We start from the raw sequence: 16,376 nt of genomic DNA, 5'->3' as shown, positions 1-16,376 counted from the left end.
ATATATTATAGATAATGTAAATTATTTCCTTATTAATATATATAGATTATGTATATATAACAAAATTACCTATATATAAAAATAGTAAAATAAATATTATATAATCTGCATACACGTACATACATAAATTATACAAAAAAGATTATAATTACAAAATATCTTTTATATTCATTTACTTCATTCAAATTTTATTGTTAACTCGAAGATAATAATATTAATAAAATTTTTTAGATTGTACCGTGGAAAAGCTAATGGTCTAAAATTTAACGATTTCGATGTCAATCTAATCGTAAAAAACAAATTGAGATTCGATAATATTTTAGCGATCGTTCTTCGCGATTGAAAGACGTTAGGTATTAGAAAATATATCTAACACTATGATACTGTGACACTTGTTAAAAATTCGTTGTTGTTACGGTAATCGCCTTTAATAATTAATTATTCATTAAAATATGTCGGTATTAGTGTAATACGTAACGTATCTCTTTTAATCTTATCTAATATTAGCGAGAATCATTAATGATCATTATTTTACTTTATTAAAATATTTAAACGTTGAATCATTATCACATCATATGTAAATTTAAAGTAAAGTAAACAAAAATTTCATTCGAGAGATATTTAGATTTGTACAAGATTTCGAAAATTTTTTTTCATGAAAACGAAATCGGATAAAACTGACCAAATGTTTTTTTTTTTGTTATTGTTTAATTTTTTTTATTTCTTACGAGTTTAACAATGTTTCGTACGAAACAGTGATCGACTTTTTTCTTTTTTCATATCAATCACGATTGATATTAAATGAATGAATCATAACGAATGTTTTATATTAATTGTTTTTCTTGTAAAAAATATTGAAAAATGTTTCGCGCTTGAAAACGGATAAAATTCCCATTTATCTTTTCCATTTTCTTTTTTTTCTTTTTCTTTTTTTCGTCGGCCTAATTTCAACGAACTTTCAACAATGTTCCAAGATGATGTCAGATAAAACGATGAACAATGAAAAATAAGTTGGCAAGCCTCGAAGAAATTTGGCCGATTTCATAAATCTTTCGTTTTATTAGGTCAATTACACGATCCTTCTCTGTGTAAATATATATATATATATATATATATATATATATATATATATATACATACATATATACACACACGTGTTGCACTTACATACTAAAGCATTCCAACGCGTTTTTACGTGGTAGAAATAATATAATTATACGAAAATAAAAATCATATGAATATACGGGTGTGGATATAACGACATATAAATATACGTGTTGTACTTACATACTTACGCATTCCTGTGTTTTTACGTGGTAGAATTAATATAATTATATGAAAATAAAAATCGTGTGAATATAGGGGCGTGGATATAATGACACATACACACACACATATATACAAATCCTTTAATCGAATGGAATAATCGCGATGTCCCGATAGAAAGGAACATGGCGTCCGTGCCACTTTAAGAAAGTAAGTCAATGTAATTCGTCGGATTTGTAAGGTTGCATAGTCGTTAAATAGCCATGATCTCGAGACCTTCGTTTTAGTCTTGATATCTCGTTACAAGGGCAACCTCTAATTCATTTTTCATTTGCTACCTTCTAATCCTATGTTCATGCTTCCGCCTTTTAACAGAGACTTTTTAATGTAGGTTAATTTGATTACTAGTTAAATATGTCCACGATCATATATTTCGAAATTTTCGATTTAATTCTCAAGTTTTAACACCGTTCGACCTAATAAATATACAGATTTTTCTTATAGATATTTAATTATTGTTCAAGTCATATAAAATTAGTATAATAATAATATGACTTATGAATTGAATTAATGATCGAATAAAAATATTATTCGTAATTTTGTAGATCGATTTGATTTAAGATTGATCGATTGATACATTGATCGATATTAATTAGAATCAAAGTCTCACCTTTCGATAGCTTGTCGACGGATTCGAATCTTCCTTCGACCTTGTTCCTCAAAGTATCCAAATCAAATGGTGCTGTGAATCCGTGATCCACGCTACGGCTTTTACTCCTGTAAAGATTCCAACGATAAATAGATTAGACAGAAGAATAATCATTTTAATTATTATAGAATTTCAAACATTAACACAAATATATTGCCCCATATCGTCGAACGTTGAAATATTTAAATGACTGATCTAAAAAGTTCGTCTATTTTTTTTTTTTTCTTTATTATTCATATTTTTCTTTTTTTATTTTCTACGTAGAAAACATTAGATACATAAACGACAACGAATATCTAGCTATAAATCTAACATATAGATGCAGCATAGCATGCACTATTCTTTATATGCTATATATATATATGCAAATGCGTGTATTTGTATGACTCTTTCTCTATATATGTGTGTGTTGTGTTGCGTTGAGCGGGAAACGTGCATACGCGTGTGTATAAATGCCGTCGTATATAAAAAAAAAAAAAAAAAAATAATTCCAAAGATAAAAGAGATTTAAGAAAGAATTTTTTAATTTATTAACACAAAATCTCAATTTAAAAATGAACGCGATCGATAATCGATCGTATGATTTATTCTCATTGAGTATTAGAAATTTCTTATTGATTTAAAATTTGTTGTATTTCAATCTTTTATTGTTTTACAATATATAAATGATAATTAGTAAAAATTAAAGTTACCATTAAAGACTAGCGTGGAATTAAAAAGAATTTTTTCACAATTTTTGTACTAATAAGAAAAAGAGAGAGAAAAAAAAAGAAATCATTTCGTTTTCGAACAGTGGCACAGCACAGTGTTTCGCTCAATGGACACACATAAAAAATTTCAAGTCTAAAATTTAAAAAGATCTTAGATCCTGAAATATTAGTAACGACAGTAACGAAGTAAATAATTGATAATATTATTTATCTATAATTTTTATTAAATATATCAATCTGTTGTTTAAACTGAAGAGTAAAGTTTAATGCAAAAATCAATGCATTTTTTTTCCAATATAATTTTATTGAACATATCTTTAATATAATTTTATAGAATATAATGTCAATACGATTTTTTTTTAATTATTTTTTTTTATATAAACTTTGTTAATTCAATGTCAAATTTATTCGTTCGAATTTCCATTTTTTTTTGGCGTTCTGATAATTTCATTTTAATATTTTTCTTCCATTTTTATTTTATTTTATTTTATTTTATTTTATTTTTAATACAATAAGTAAACGTAACTTTTTTCATGTTTTGGGAATTACGTAACACGTAATTAATTATAAAAATAAGTAAATAAATAAATAAATAAACGAACGAATTGTTATGCTTTTATTTTTCTCGGTTACGAACATCCATTTACACGAAACACTGTGCATCGATGAAAGCTTTTGTTACGATGTTACATACGTACCTGGTGTAAGTCCCTATAAGACTCTCCGTTGATCTCGAATGTGTGACATCCTGGGACATTCGCCTGGACCTGATGTGTAACAAACAATCCAAAACAAGGCCAATAAGAATACATGCAGTCTACATGCAGTGGAGCTTAAAAAATGATAAAATTAAAAATGATTGAACAAAATTGAGAAAAAAGAAAGGGATATAAAAGAAAGGATAATCTAAAGAAAAGAAAGACTAAAAGGAATATAAAAATATAATAAAATCTAATAAAAAGATTTAAATAAGAAAAATAAGAAAAAGAAAAAAAGTAAGGATGGAAAACTATATTTTGTTCGGAGTATCGATCTCTTCTCTACTTTTTTTTTTTTTTTTATTTATCCATATACGATATATCAAACGATGACAAAAATAATTTATAATAATAACATAATATATATGTATATATAAAATACATATATATATATTTTATTTTTATTAATAACAACTATAATATCGATAATGATAATTATGGGAAGAAGAATTTTTTCACAAATCATGTGAAGAACATTGCATAAGTATCGTTCTCTAAAGCGAGAAAGCGGTCGAAATATAAATAAATAAAAAGAAAACAAAAAGTCAAAAATAACAGTAAACATTTCAAAAACACAAAAAGGCATAGGCGTCAAAAAGCGTGCGGGTTTTTTTAAATCATTACCACGCAAAAAACAATCGATTTACAAAATAAAACGAGCGGGCTGGGATAGGGAAGACGAGAAGAAACAGAAAAAGCATGCTTTAAACAATTATCAAACAAATTATCAGTATTTCTGATGCTACTTTCTTTCTTTCTTTCTCTTTTTTTTTTTTGTAAATAATTCAACTTTGTAACTTTTTTTATTTTTTCTTTTCCTTCTTTTTCCCTCTCTCTCTCTCTCTCTTTTTTTTTTTAAATAATGTAGAATAAAACATCTAAATCATTTCTTAATAAAATGATATTATTATAAGTTCGGTCATACGTATCCAATATAATTGTTTTCTATATTTTACGAGTGAAATTACTGCGAATAAATGAAAAAGAAAAATAAATAAAATAATATCAGATAATAATATTTTTTCTCATTACCGTTTTTTGTTACATGTTTTCGTCGGATAAATATCGCAAACAAAGATATCACTTTTCAAGTTTTTTATTTCTTCTTTTCCGTTTTCTTTTCTTTTCTTTATCCTACTTTTTTAAAGTTAAACGAACGAAAGCTACGAAAACGTTTCTTTCGATAGATTAATTATCTTCCGGTAGGAAGTGAAAAGCGTTTATCGCGAATGTATTCTCCAACACCCATCTCACCCATCATCACAATTCCTACTCGCACTCCTACCCTCTTTTCGCCATCGTGCTTTTGTTTGCCGCGTTGAATGTGTCAGGGAAAATTTACGATTGTCGAAAGATAATCCGTCATTTTTTTTCTTTCGCTTCCGCCAAATCAATCCTTTTAACGAAAACATGGAAAATCTTCTAATTTATCATTCTAATTTCAACTGCTCTATTTCTTCTGCTCTAAACAGGATCTTCGTAATACGATAGAAATAGAATATGATGGCGTATAAAGAACTTATTAAAAATTTCAACCGTAATTGAGAAAAAACTCACGATAGATTCAAAGTGCGTATCAAATTAGAATTAATAGTCGCATGAATTTTCTTACGAAAAAAATTGTTACACACAGGTTCGCTTAAAATGCAATACTATGAAAGGTAACACACGTTAGATCTATTTGAATACAATATCTATCTTTTTATACTCGCACGTGTACCGGCTGTAACATAGTAAACTTTCCAATCAATTGCGATAGTTAATTGTATGTATTGTACGTATCAATTAGAACACATCAAAATAGAGGGATATAAAAAAAATATTTAACTCTCCCTTTGTCACTTTATATCGGTTTGGCCCAATATAAGTGATATTGGAATTTTCAATATATGTATATATATATATATATATATATATATATATATATATATAAAAAGAAAAAAAAACTAGTATTGTTTATTTACACGTGAAACACTAAAAAATATTTCACTGAACGAAATTCTTTCTATAGCTTTATTTTTATTTATATATAAAATACTCCGTTTTCAATAAAGAATACTCTATACTATTAGTTATTTATTAACTTTATATATTCGTACACACGTAAACGCACGCACATATATGTACATACGCATATTATCTGTAACGTTGCATTTTCTCTAGTAATTGTTTGATAACTCTATTGAAATTTTTACAATACTGTAATAATCAATTCAAAGAAGTATAATTATATGTGTTACGTGTAACAATTAGAACACGAAAATTAGTAATAAAAAAGAAAAAAAAAAAGGAAATGGACTGTTCCTTTCGAAATTATTAGATTGGTGAATACAAGTGATGTCGGAACTCTATTAGTATTGTTCATTTAAATATAAAATACTAGAAAATATTCCATTAAATAAAATTCTATCTGTGTTATTTTTATTCAGATATAAAGTATTAACAATTTTCTATAAAAATTACCCTATATTGTTATCCATTTGGATATAAAATACTAAAGATTTTGTCGATAGAACAATATCAAAATATACGATTTATTTTTATATAAGATATATTCTTTCATTATTTCGATATAAAATAGTAAACATTTATAATAACAAAAAAATATATTAATACAGTATTATTTATTTAATACTTATATTAATATTTAATATCCTGTATAAAACAGTTATCGCAGTCGGTAAGAAAAAAGATAAAGTGAATTATAGATTTCGTTATTACCGACTCGAATAACAGGTAAATAGGAAGGAAAGAATATTAAAATACGAAAACATTAAAAAGTATTCGCCAAGCTAATCGAAACGGAATAAGTTTACATTTTTATGCGTGGAAGGACGAATGAGAACTCGAAAATCTTTAAGAGATGTGTGTTACGAAGATAAAAATAGGTAAACGATTGGCAATTTGCCATTACTATGAGTAATCTATTCGTGCAGCACGAGACTTTCGAAATCGCATAAACGCACATAGGTGTAATACTTGTATATATTTAATACATAGATACTATATATGTATATATACATGTATGTATGTATATATGTGTGTATGTATTTATGTACATATTTAAGAAGAGAGGAATTGATTACCGTGGAGATGTTTCCCTCGATTAAAACGACTAAGAAGTTCTTTGTGCATCCAAGTAAAACAGGTGCTCGGTTTACTTCTATTTATGAAAGACTATTTCTAATTAAACTAATCCATTATTTATGACGTCAACGATATTTATTTGGTCAGTTTCGTATCATCGATATGCGACGTTCTTGTAAATGAAATTTTATTATTTCTTCTTTATTATTTTATTTTATTTAATTTCTTTTTTGATAATTATATTCCTTATCAGAACCGAGAGTGCGATTTTATTGAAGGGTCGAATTCACCCAGTTTCAATTTCATTCGAATCGAATCAATTTCGATTCGAATTAACAAGATCCTCTGGATACTTTTTCGATTTAAACTTTTGCTTTTCTATTTTTTTCATTTTATTTTAATTTTTCATTTCAATGTATTCCAATTGTTTGGAGCATGCGAGAATAATAAAATAATAAAATATCGACGATAACAATGAATAAAATTTTTATATGTATATATAGGTATGTGTATATGTATATACGTATCGATAAAAATTTTACTTGTTATACTATAATAAAAAAGAATAAATAAACTATATGAAAAGAGTATGTATATATATTATACACATACATACATATTGTTTATTTATTTATTTTTACTCTTATTTTTATTTGACATACACATGTTCCATTTAAATCAATCCCTATAAAATATCTGCGAAATAAAAAAAAGGAAAATGAAAATTGAATGGTTTCGATGTAACAGTAATATGACATAAATACTTTTTTCTTTTTTTTTTTTTTTCTTTCGATCAAGCCATAGAAGATCGTACGGTAGAGTCAATTTCATTTTATCAAATTAAATCACGTATTTTTTGATTGCATTCGTCGATGTTGATTCGTCATAACTTTTTTAATAATACCTATATATGTACAATATTAATCTATACACATTGATATATGAAATGTACATATATTCGTACGTATAAAACAATTTCTACGAATTAATGAATAAGATAAAAATTCGATTTACAAGATAAAATTCGATTAGAATCGTTCTCGTAGAAAATTGAATTCAATTGATCATCATTAAACGCGAATTCATGCACAATTTGCTTACTTCGTTCGAGAATTTAAGGGATTAAACAAAGTTCATCTCAGATAGAAAATTACGATTGTTAATTAAATAATTAATTAATTAATTATCTAATTAATTAATTAATTTCGTAATATTAAGACCGTATACTTTACTATTCGAAAGTGGAAATCCTACGGAGTGTTACTAAGAACTTTTTATTATGGCCGATCGATCGATTCTCAGCCAAGTTATGTGTCTTGTAATTAAAGCTGCACCACGACGAGAATAATCGTTCATTCGTTCGTTCGTTGGAAAAGAAAATTAGAGAAAGTAGTATAAATTACTATGTCGTAATTACGTTAAAACAGACTATTTTATAAAAAAGAATTTTCCTTCTTTCTCTTTTTTTCTAAATACAGAATAGAGTTTAATCAAGAACTTATAAACCTACTTAAATACTTTTCTGTTACGGTGATTTGCATTTTGAAATTTTCTTTTTTCAAACGATTTTTTAAAAATAAATATTATCGAATCGATAATTCTAGAAATGACTTTTACATTCTTTTTTTATCGTGCATCGCTTAGATTTTTTTTTATAGAAAATAAAAGTTCAATCAAACGAGAGATAACAGTCATTAAGAGATTATATACACCTTGATGCTTACAAAAAAGAGAAAAGGATAATTTTTATGATGCTTTTTTTTGCGTGTGATTTACTTTATTAATAAAACATTATTAAATGTATGTACTTCCGGGAATATTTTTCAACCGAAAAATTTTAATAAGTTATCTTCTTGGAATTATCGATGTCGAATCTAAACAGAGTTCTATTGTTAAAAATAAGAAAAAAGAAAAAAATGAGAAGCTCTTAAAGTACATTAAAAAAAGAAACATGACAAAAAACTAATCCTTTACGACGTTGATTTTTAATGTTTTCATTGAATAACGAAAATATCGATTGATTGAATTAACAATTAAAAGATTTCAGTTGTCTCTTAATGATCTCAAAGAAGTAAAGAAAAGGATAATTATATCTCTCGAAAAAAAATGTTCGTATAACAAAGAAGACTAAGATAATGATATGAGAAAATAATCGTATTATAAATAGTATTTAAAATTTAAGATAAATATTATGTCTAGAATTGGACAATCTTTCAAATTTTTCGAGAATATTTTTAAAGTATAAAATTATCAAACGGGTATCAAAAGAAAATCAAAATCAAAAGAAAAAAAACCGATTCTTTTTTTAATTTAACTTTTTAAGGTATATGTAACTCGTTAAGGTAGTTTTTTGTTGTTGTTTTTTTTCTTTATAATTCTTTTTTTTTGCGGTTTCCTTCACACCATAGGAATTGCAAATTGCATGCCCTTTTTTTTCCTTGCCTTTCGCCCGCAACCTTAACCCACAATCTTAACACAATAGCAGCTAATTTAATACGGCGTACGTGATTTGTCTTAATCTTCAAGTTTTATTTTCAAAATAGGCATGCTAATATATCAAGTTGATTTGATTTCATTGTGAAAAGAAAAAAAGAAATGTACGTGATTGATGAAAACTGAGATTAGTTCTTGAATAAGTTGGAAAAGAAAAAAGCGAGCTAATAACATATATTAGTTCGCAATCATTGCGATCATTTGATATCATGTAGCAGGATGGTATTATTATTGTATACAAAAAAAAAAAAATGAGTACAAAAAGAAAAATGGCCGAATGAACTTGCCAATGTCATCCTTTTGTTCATTCTACGGTTTTAAGAATTTAGAAAGATAAGAAAACAAATAAAAGAAACAAAAAAATAATAATTCAGTACTACAATCGGTATAAGATAAGATGAATTCAAGTTTTTTAGATTTCATCTTCTTTTCCTTTTCTTTTCTTTCCTTTTTATTTATTTCTTTTTTTTCTTAATTTAAAACTATATAATTAATTGCATAACTTCGCTGTCGCAATTAATATCCTTTACGCCATATTATTCCAAATGGAAAAAGTTATTGAAGAAAGAAAAAGAAGAAAAAAAGAAAAAATGAAGGTAAGAGGTAGGTCTTGAAGAAGATTATTTAATTCAATCGACAACGTGACACATTGACGAGATGAGATTAAAAAGAAAGAAAAAGAGAAAGAAACACAAAAGAAACGAAAGAAATATTCGCAATAAAATAATTACCCCGTTAAGCTGCCATTATCTTAATTGAATGACTATACAAAGAGAATTAAGAATAAAGTAAAAACAAAAATACAAAATACAAAATAAAAGAAAAGAATAACAAGTTTTAATACTACAAAAAAATATAAAACAGGATGGGTTGAATCTTTTTTTCATAATATTTTTCTTCCTTTATTCTTCTTTTCTTTTTTTATTTTTTCTAAAGAATTAAAACCACATCGAATTGCAATTTAACGTCGTTATATAAAATTACTTGTCGCAATACAAAAGATATTATCTCGTAAGGAGACAGAAGAGGATTAAAGGAGATTAAAAAAAAAAAGGAAGAAAGAAATAGAAAGAATAAAAAAAAAAATGGGGGTAAGAGATGGGTGGGTGTGTATGTGTGGAGTGGAGCAGGGTGATTGAAAGGGGTAAAGGAGTGAAGGGGGAAGGTTGAATGCGTAACGCGTTTTCTTTTACGTCGTAGACGATAAGCGTAGGACGAAGGCGAATCAATAAGCTTCCGTTTCACGAGCAAGTGCTCGTTCTTGTCTCGTTGGATATAAATAATAAGACCGATGCACGTTGCCAATCCATGAATTTCCTTATCCAATAAAAACATCGACACTTTTCTTACGAGTAACTTTAAGGCAATTTTCAATGATTTACATGGTTTGCTCGATATCAAAATTTCGAGATTTCGATCGATCGTTATCTCTTTTCTTCTCTTTCTCTCTCTCTCTCTCTCTCTTTCTGTCTGTCTTTTCTCTTTGTTTTTAATTTTCATTTCTTCATTTTTCTATTTTTCTTTCAATTCTTTTCACGTTTGTTTTGTGTTTTGGTTCATCGTTCTCTTTTTTTTTTTTTTATCTTTTTTTCTTCTTTTTTCTTTCTCCCTTCTTTTTTTTTTAACGAACTATCGTTTCGTTAAGGAAAACAAGAAGAACGTACAGTGCCGATTTTACAACGAGCAACTTTACGGATATTTACGCTGGATGATTTAGTAACGCATCTGCAGTTACTATGTGTCATGGCGATTCGTTTCCTCCGACGTAAGTACTTAGTTACTTACGTGTTCAATTTCGACATCGATTTTGTATGTAGGTAGATAAAGTAGACTCACTAACATATGAATTAATGGAAAAGACGTAAATGATGAAACGTGAGACGTTATGTACTTGGATGAAGTAATTTTTTCTTCTTTGTTTTCTTTTTTTATAATTATTTGATAAGCACGAAATTAATTTTGTCAATATTATATATATATATATATGTATATATATACACACATATATAATTTTAAAAGAGAGTATGTTTTTGAATAATAATGAAAATGTATTTTGAATAATAAAATGTTCGAATGAGAGACAATTTAAATATGTAAATGTACGGATAATGAAAGTTCCGTATTTTTTTATAATAATGGTTTTACTGCTTTTTTTGTCTTTATATTTTCTTTTGTAATAATATGGTTTCATTTGATCGAACAAACGTAATCGATTTCGACATAAATTTTGCGCGTAGGAAAAACAGATGAAATAATGAAAAATAGAAGACGTGAATGATGAAATGTGAGACGTAAAATGTGAGACGTAAACATGAAGTAATTCTCTTTTTCTTTTATTTTTATAATAATTTGATTGGAACGAACGTAATGTTTTAATTTTATCAATAATACATGTGTGCATATATATATATATATATATATATATATATATATATATGCACACACATACATATAGAACGTTTTATAAGAAAATACGTTTTTGAATAGTAATGAAAACGTATTTTGAATAATAAAATGTTCGAAAGAGAGACAATTTAAATATGCAAATTTACAGATAATGGAAGTTTCATATTATTTTATAATAAAAATAGAACAGTTTTACCATTTCCTTTTTTTTTTAATTTCTTCTTTAGTTGTATTAATGCTTTTACATGTTTTCATCTTTTTCTTTCGATTTATAAATTTTTTTTTTTAGTAATAATCATTCAACCAAATTTTCGATTTGTTGTTGCCGCTTTTTCACTTTGGTATCTTCTCTCTCTCTTTTTTTTTTTAAATGATCATTAATTCAATTTAATCATAAGTAATAACAATAATAATAATAATAATAATAATAATCAATAATAATATAGATAGATATAATGTTTCCTCGAAATGGATACACGTTCTCGTTGAATGCAGAAGGTTAAATTAAAAATTCTCCCGACGTGTAACGGTAAGCATATGCTAGAGAATTAATTATAACTAACTCGGTATGATAATATATCACGATGGATAGAAGAAAAAAGAAAAATATCGCATTGAATTCGTTTACGGCATTAATATGATAATTCCTGTATTTTATATTTTAACCCGACCCGATACGATCTCAACCCCAATGCATTTCTTTTATTTATTTCTTTTTCTTTGTTTTTACTTCCTTCTTTTAATACTTATTACGTGGATAATAATACGATGTAATAAAGATTCTTTTTTAAATTATGCTTATACAAAGAATTAGAGAAAAATAATCAGAATTAAGAAAGAGAAAAATAAATATATTACTACGATATTATAAATAAAATTAATATCACACAAATTATAATAATAAAATTATAATAAGACTTTTTTCTTTGTTGTTGGAAATGATTTCTCTTTTTAACTTTGTTACTTTTGATCAATGACATTTTCGAACATTATATATTAATGTAATTTTCTTAGATGTTAGATTGATATGAGATATGATTTTCATATGTAATATATCTATGTGTATTTATATATATATATATGTGTGTGTATATATTTTATTTAATAAGTAAAATACATTTATAAACATTTTTAATAATTTAGTAAATATGAAATAAATAGAATAAACAAATATATAAATAAATACATGTATTGTATAAAGAATGAAAGATGAAATAAAAGTATAGTAATCAATAATTACGGTAAAAGCTTTAAAACGTTTATACTATTCGTTCGCGTTTCGGTCGACGGACTTGAAAGGAAATAACGTTTTCGTAAACTAAACGCATTAACATTAAAAAGCTATTTCAAAGTGGGTAGGAACGTGCGAATATGGTACAGTCGTAAAAGAAAAAATACATCGATAGTTTATATTTAGATCCCAATTCCGTTAATAGATCTCTTTGGTCTTAAACATTCACTTATTTTTCGATTCAAATCCGTTATATTAGTTATATTAACAGTAAATAACAGCTCTTTTTTTTTCTTTTTTCTCTTTCTTCGTTAATTCTTGCAAATTATATTGCTCCGACGATAGCAACATCCTATTATGAAAGAAAACATAATGATCCAGAACGATCGATAGATTAAAAAGTTACGTGAACATATTACGTGATTTTATTAACAATTTGTGAACAGTTATTTTGGTATTATTACAATTTTTTTTTGTATATACATGTGCATAAATAATTATGAAAATGAAAATGAAATATATATATACACACACATATATTTAAATATTATTTATTTACATATTATAATATTAAAGTTAGACGGTTTTACTACGTATTAAAAGCAATTATTGTTTTATTATATAATTTATTTCTTTTCCATATAAGAAAAATCTCTCAACAAATAATAAAAATGATTAACGAGTGAAGAATACCAAAAAATTAAATTTCTACTTGAATCTACTCTGTGTTACATTATAATAATAACCTGAGATCATAACGAAAAGAAAAAAAAACGTACATAGACACACACACGCGAAACAAATATATGATATGTGCATGTATGTATATGTAAATATACTATATATATATATATATCTAATCAAAGAAATGGCGCGTATCGATAATTTCTTACTTACATCACTGCGATGTAATAATAGTAGCAATAATAATACAAAAAGAAAAGAAAAAAGAAAAGAAAAAAGAAAAAAGAAAGGAAAAACAGAAGGAAAAAAGAACTTATGTAGCTACTTCTTTTCCTGATTACTTTAGCCACTTCGTCAGTCACGTTCAGCTTTCTAACGAATTACATATTTGTATTATAACATGTCGAAAGAGTTGTTTCTTTCTTAACGATGTATGCATGTAACTATATATACATATATACATATATATGTATATATGTATGTACGTATGTATTTATGTACTCGAACTCGATTATGATCGGTGCGTGACTTCGAGCACGCATGCATGATCGTAACGCATGTACGCGGTTACGAACGATTTCTCAGGGCCTTTCTTGTTGTCCCTTTTTATAAGACAGATAACTCTTTCTCTCTCTCTCTTTCTCTCTGTCTCTGTCTCTGTCTCTCTCTCTGTCTGACTCTTTTTCTGTTCAGACAACTTCCATCGAAAGAGAGAAAGGCGATCGTGCGGTGCACGAGAACCAAGTTGGCCATTTCGAAATATCCTGCAACACCTTCAGCAGTCGATCTTCCTGCAATCGATTACGTTACGACTTACGAGTATTCGACAATGAGTATCGTCTTTCGTATCTCTTGCAATCGAGAAATGATTTTATTTTTTCTAATATCTTCTTTTGATTTTTCTTTTCTTTTCTTTTTCTTTTTTGTTTTTTGTTTTTTACGGTAAACGAGAAAGATTAATTAACGATGCCATTAACATAGATCAATGTAATATAGGCTGATGCTATTAATATTGGTTTAACGTAGACGAGTAGAACGAGTTATATGATAAGGCGGAAAGAATATTTTTTTAATATTGTATAATTCTATTAATGTAAATTCTTTTTATATAAAAATCATAGTTGGATCTATATAATAATAATATAATATTGATAATGAAATTATTGATAAGAAAAAGGAAATCTTTTAGAAATTCTTTAATTGTTAATTTTTTATATTATAAAAATTATCGATTGATTTATATAATGATTTTACATTGATAACGAAAGTATTGATAAGAGAAAAAGAAAGATCTTGTAGAAATTCTATAAATATACATTTTTTTTATATAAAACTCATTGATTGATCTATATAATGACCTTACATTGATAACGAAAGTATTGATAAGGAAAAACAAATATTCTTCTAAAAAAACAACAAAAATGATCAATTGATTTATTACATCTTGTATATTATATACAATAGATTATTATATATTATATATATTATATAAATCATTATTTAAAAAAAAAATTGAATAGCATTAATAAGTAATATCAAAATTTTGTAACACTGTATCTAAACGAAAAAGTATTTTCTATTAACAAATTTTATTATTATTCATTAACTAATTCAATATTATACTATCGTTATTAATGTAGATATAATCTATTGAAAATTTTCGATAGTTTAAATCTATCTTTTGAGTTTATTATTATAAATAATAAGAATAATTAATTAATATTATTTTATTAATGAGAATTAGCAATTATCTATATACATATATACTGTAATATTCCATACGTATACATATATATATATATACAATATACATATATGTTGTATTAAAACATATGTTACACACGTATCATTATCACGCAATATCATTGATTTACTTGTTACTGCAAGGAATAAGATAGGAAACTACTTTACCGACTGACCTATATTCAGTCGATAATAAGATACGCGACCTTATTAAAATCTATTTGAAAACAAATGATTACATTATTCATTTTATTATACCAATGGAAGAAAAATAAGAGAAAAAAAAAAGATTAAAAAATAATTCGTAATTGAAAAGAATTCAAAGTTCGCTGTGGGATAATGATCGAAAGGCGGATAAACGAAGGACGATCTATCTATGATTTTCTTCCTTATTCTTGGCCTTCCAGACCTCTAATCAACTCTGAAATAAGGAAGTTTTATTTTCTTACATTATATTATACTTTAAGACCAGAAAACAATTATGGTTTAGGACTAACGAGTTAACGATAAGTTAACAACAATTGCCATTTTTGCAAGAAATAAATAACGATACGAAATTCATTACTAAATAATTTTATTTTACTGTTTAATTACCATTTTTGTAAAAGAGAAAAAAAAAACAAAAAAGGAAAAAGTAAAGATGAAAATAAAGATAAAGATAAAAGTAAAATGATAAATCATTCTAATGTCTTTCAAAACGATAAGTTATTTTCATGATTTTCAAAACGTTAAATCATTCTTAATAATTTTCATAATCATTAAATTATCCTCATAAATTATTGAAACGTTTTAATTATTTAGAAAATATTAAATCAGAAATTCAGAAAATTGTATCGTCCTAATGATTTGTCGAAATATTAAATCATATTCTCAAAAACATTCGAACGATTTTCAAAATATTAAATAATATTCATAATATTAAATCATTCTAATGATATTCGTAATACTACATTAGATAGTCACAATATTAAATCATTTAGAGATTTTCGTAATATTAAATATTACGATATATATGATAATAATTTACAATATATATATATATAATTCTAATAATAACAACGATAACATTAAATCATCCCACCAATATTACAAACATTCTAATGATATTCGAAGACATTAACATTTTCTATGATCGTTCTAAAATTTATAAAGCTAATAATATTCATTCCAATTATTTTGTTTTCTTCTTCTTTATCTTCTTCTTTTTTTCTTTTAATCAACAACAATTATATGGATGATATATACTTACATATATATCGTACGAATAATCACGATCGAAACGGTAATTG

General features: G+C 25.8%; 1 protein-coding gene across 6 annotated transcripts in view; it reads right to left on the bottom strand.

Moving 5' to 3' along the window:
- The window catches only part of LOC127064992 (TLD domain-containing protein 2), a 103,428-nt gene that overhangs the window by 58,394 nt on the left and 28,658 nt on the right, over positions 1 to 16,376 (bottom strand). For 5 of the 6 annotated variants that reach the window (XM_050996752.1, XM_050996755.1, XM_050996756.1 and 2 more), the window contains exons 2-3: positions 3,384 to 3,452; positions 1,937 to 2,043 (exon numbers count right to left, since the gene is read on the bottom strand). In XM_050996752.1, the coding sequence (XP_050852709.1) occupies positions 1,937 to 2,043; positions 3,384 to 3,452 (176 nt within the window). The remainder of the gene's footprint in view (positions 1 to 1,936; positions 2,044 to 3,383; positions 3,453 to 16,376) is intronic. The other variant, XM_050996754.1, reaches the window with a different exon arrangement.

Source organism: Vespula vulgaris, chromosome 7, assembly GCF_905475345.1.
Source record: "Vespula vulgaris chromosome 7, iyVesVulg1.1, whole genome shotgun sequence".
NCBI lineage: Eukaryota > Metazoa > Arthropoda > Insecta > Hymenoptera > Vespidae > Vespula > Vespula vulgaris.
The sequence above is the reverse complement of the archived record's forward strand: the minus strand, read 5'-3'. Positions and strand labels throughout refer to the sequence as shown.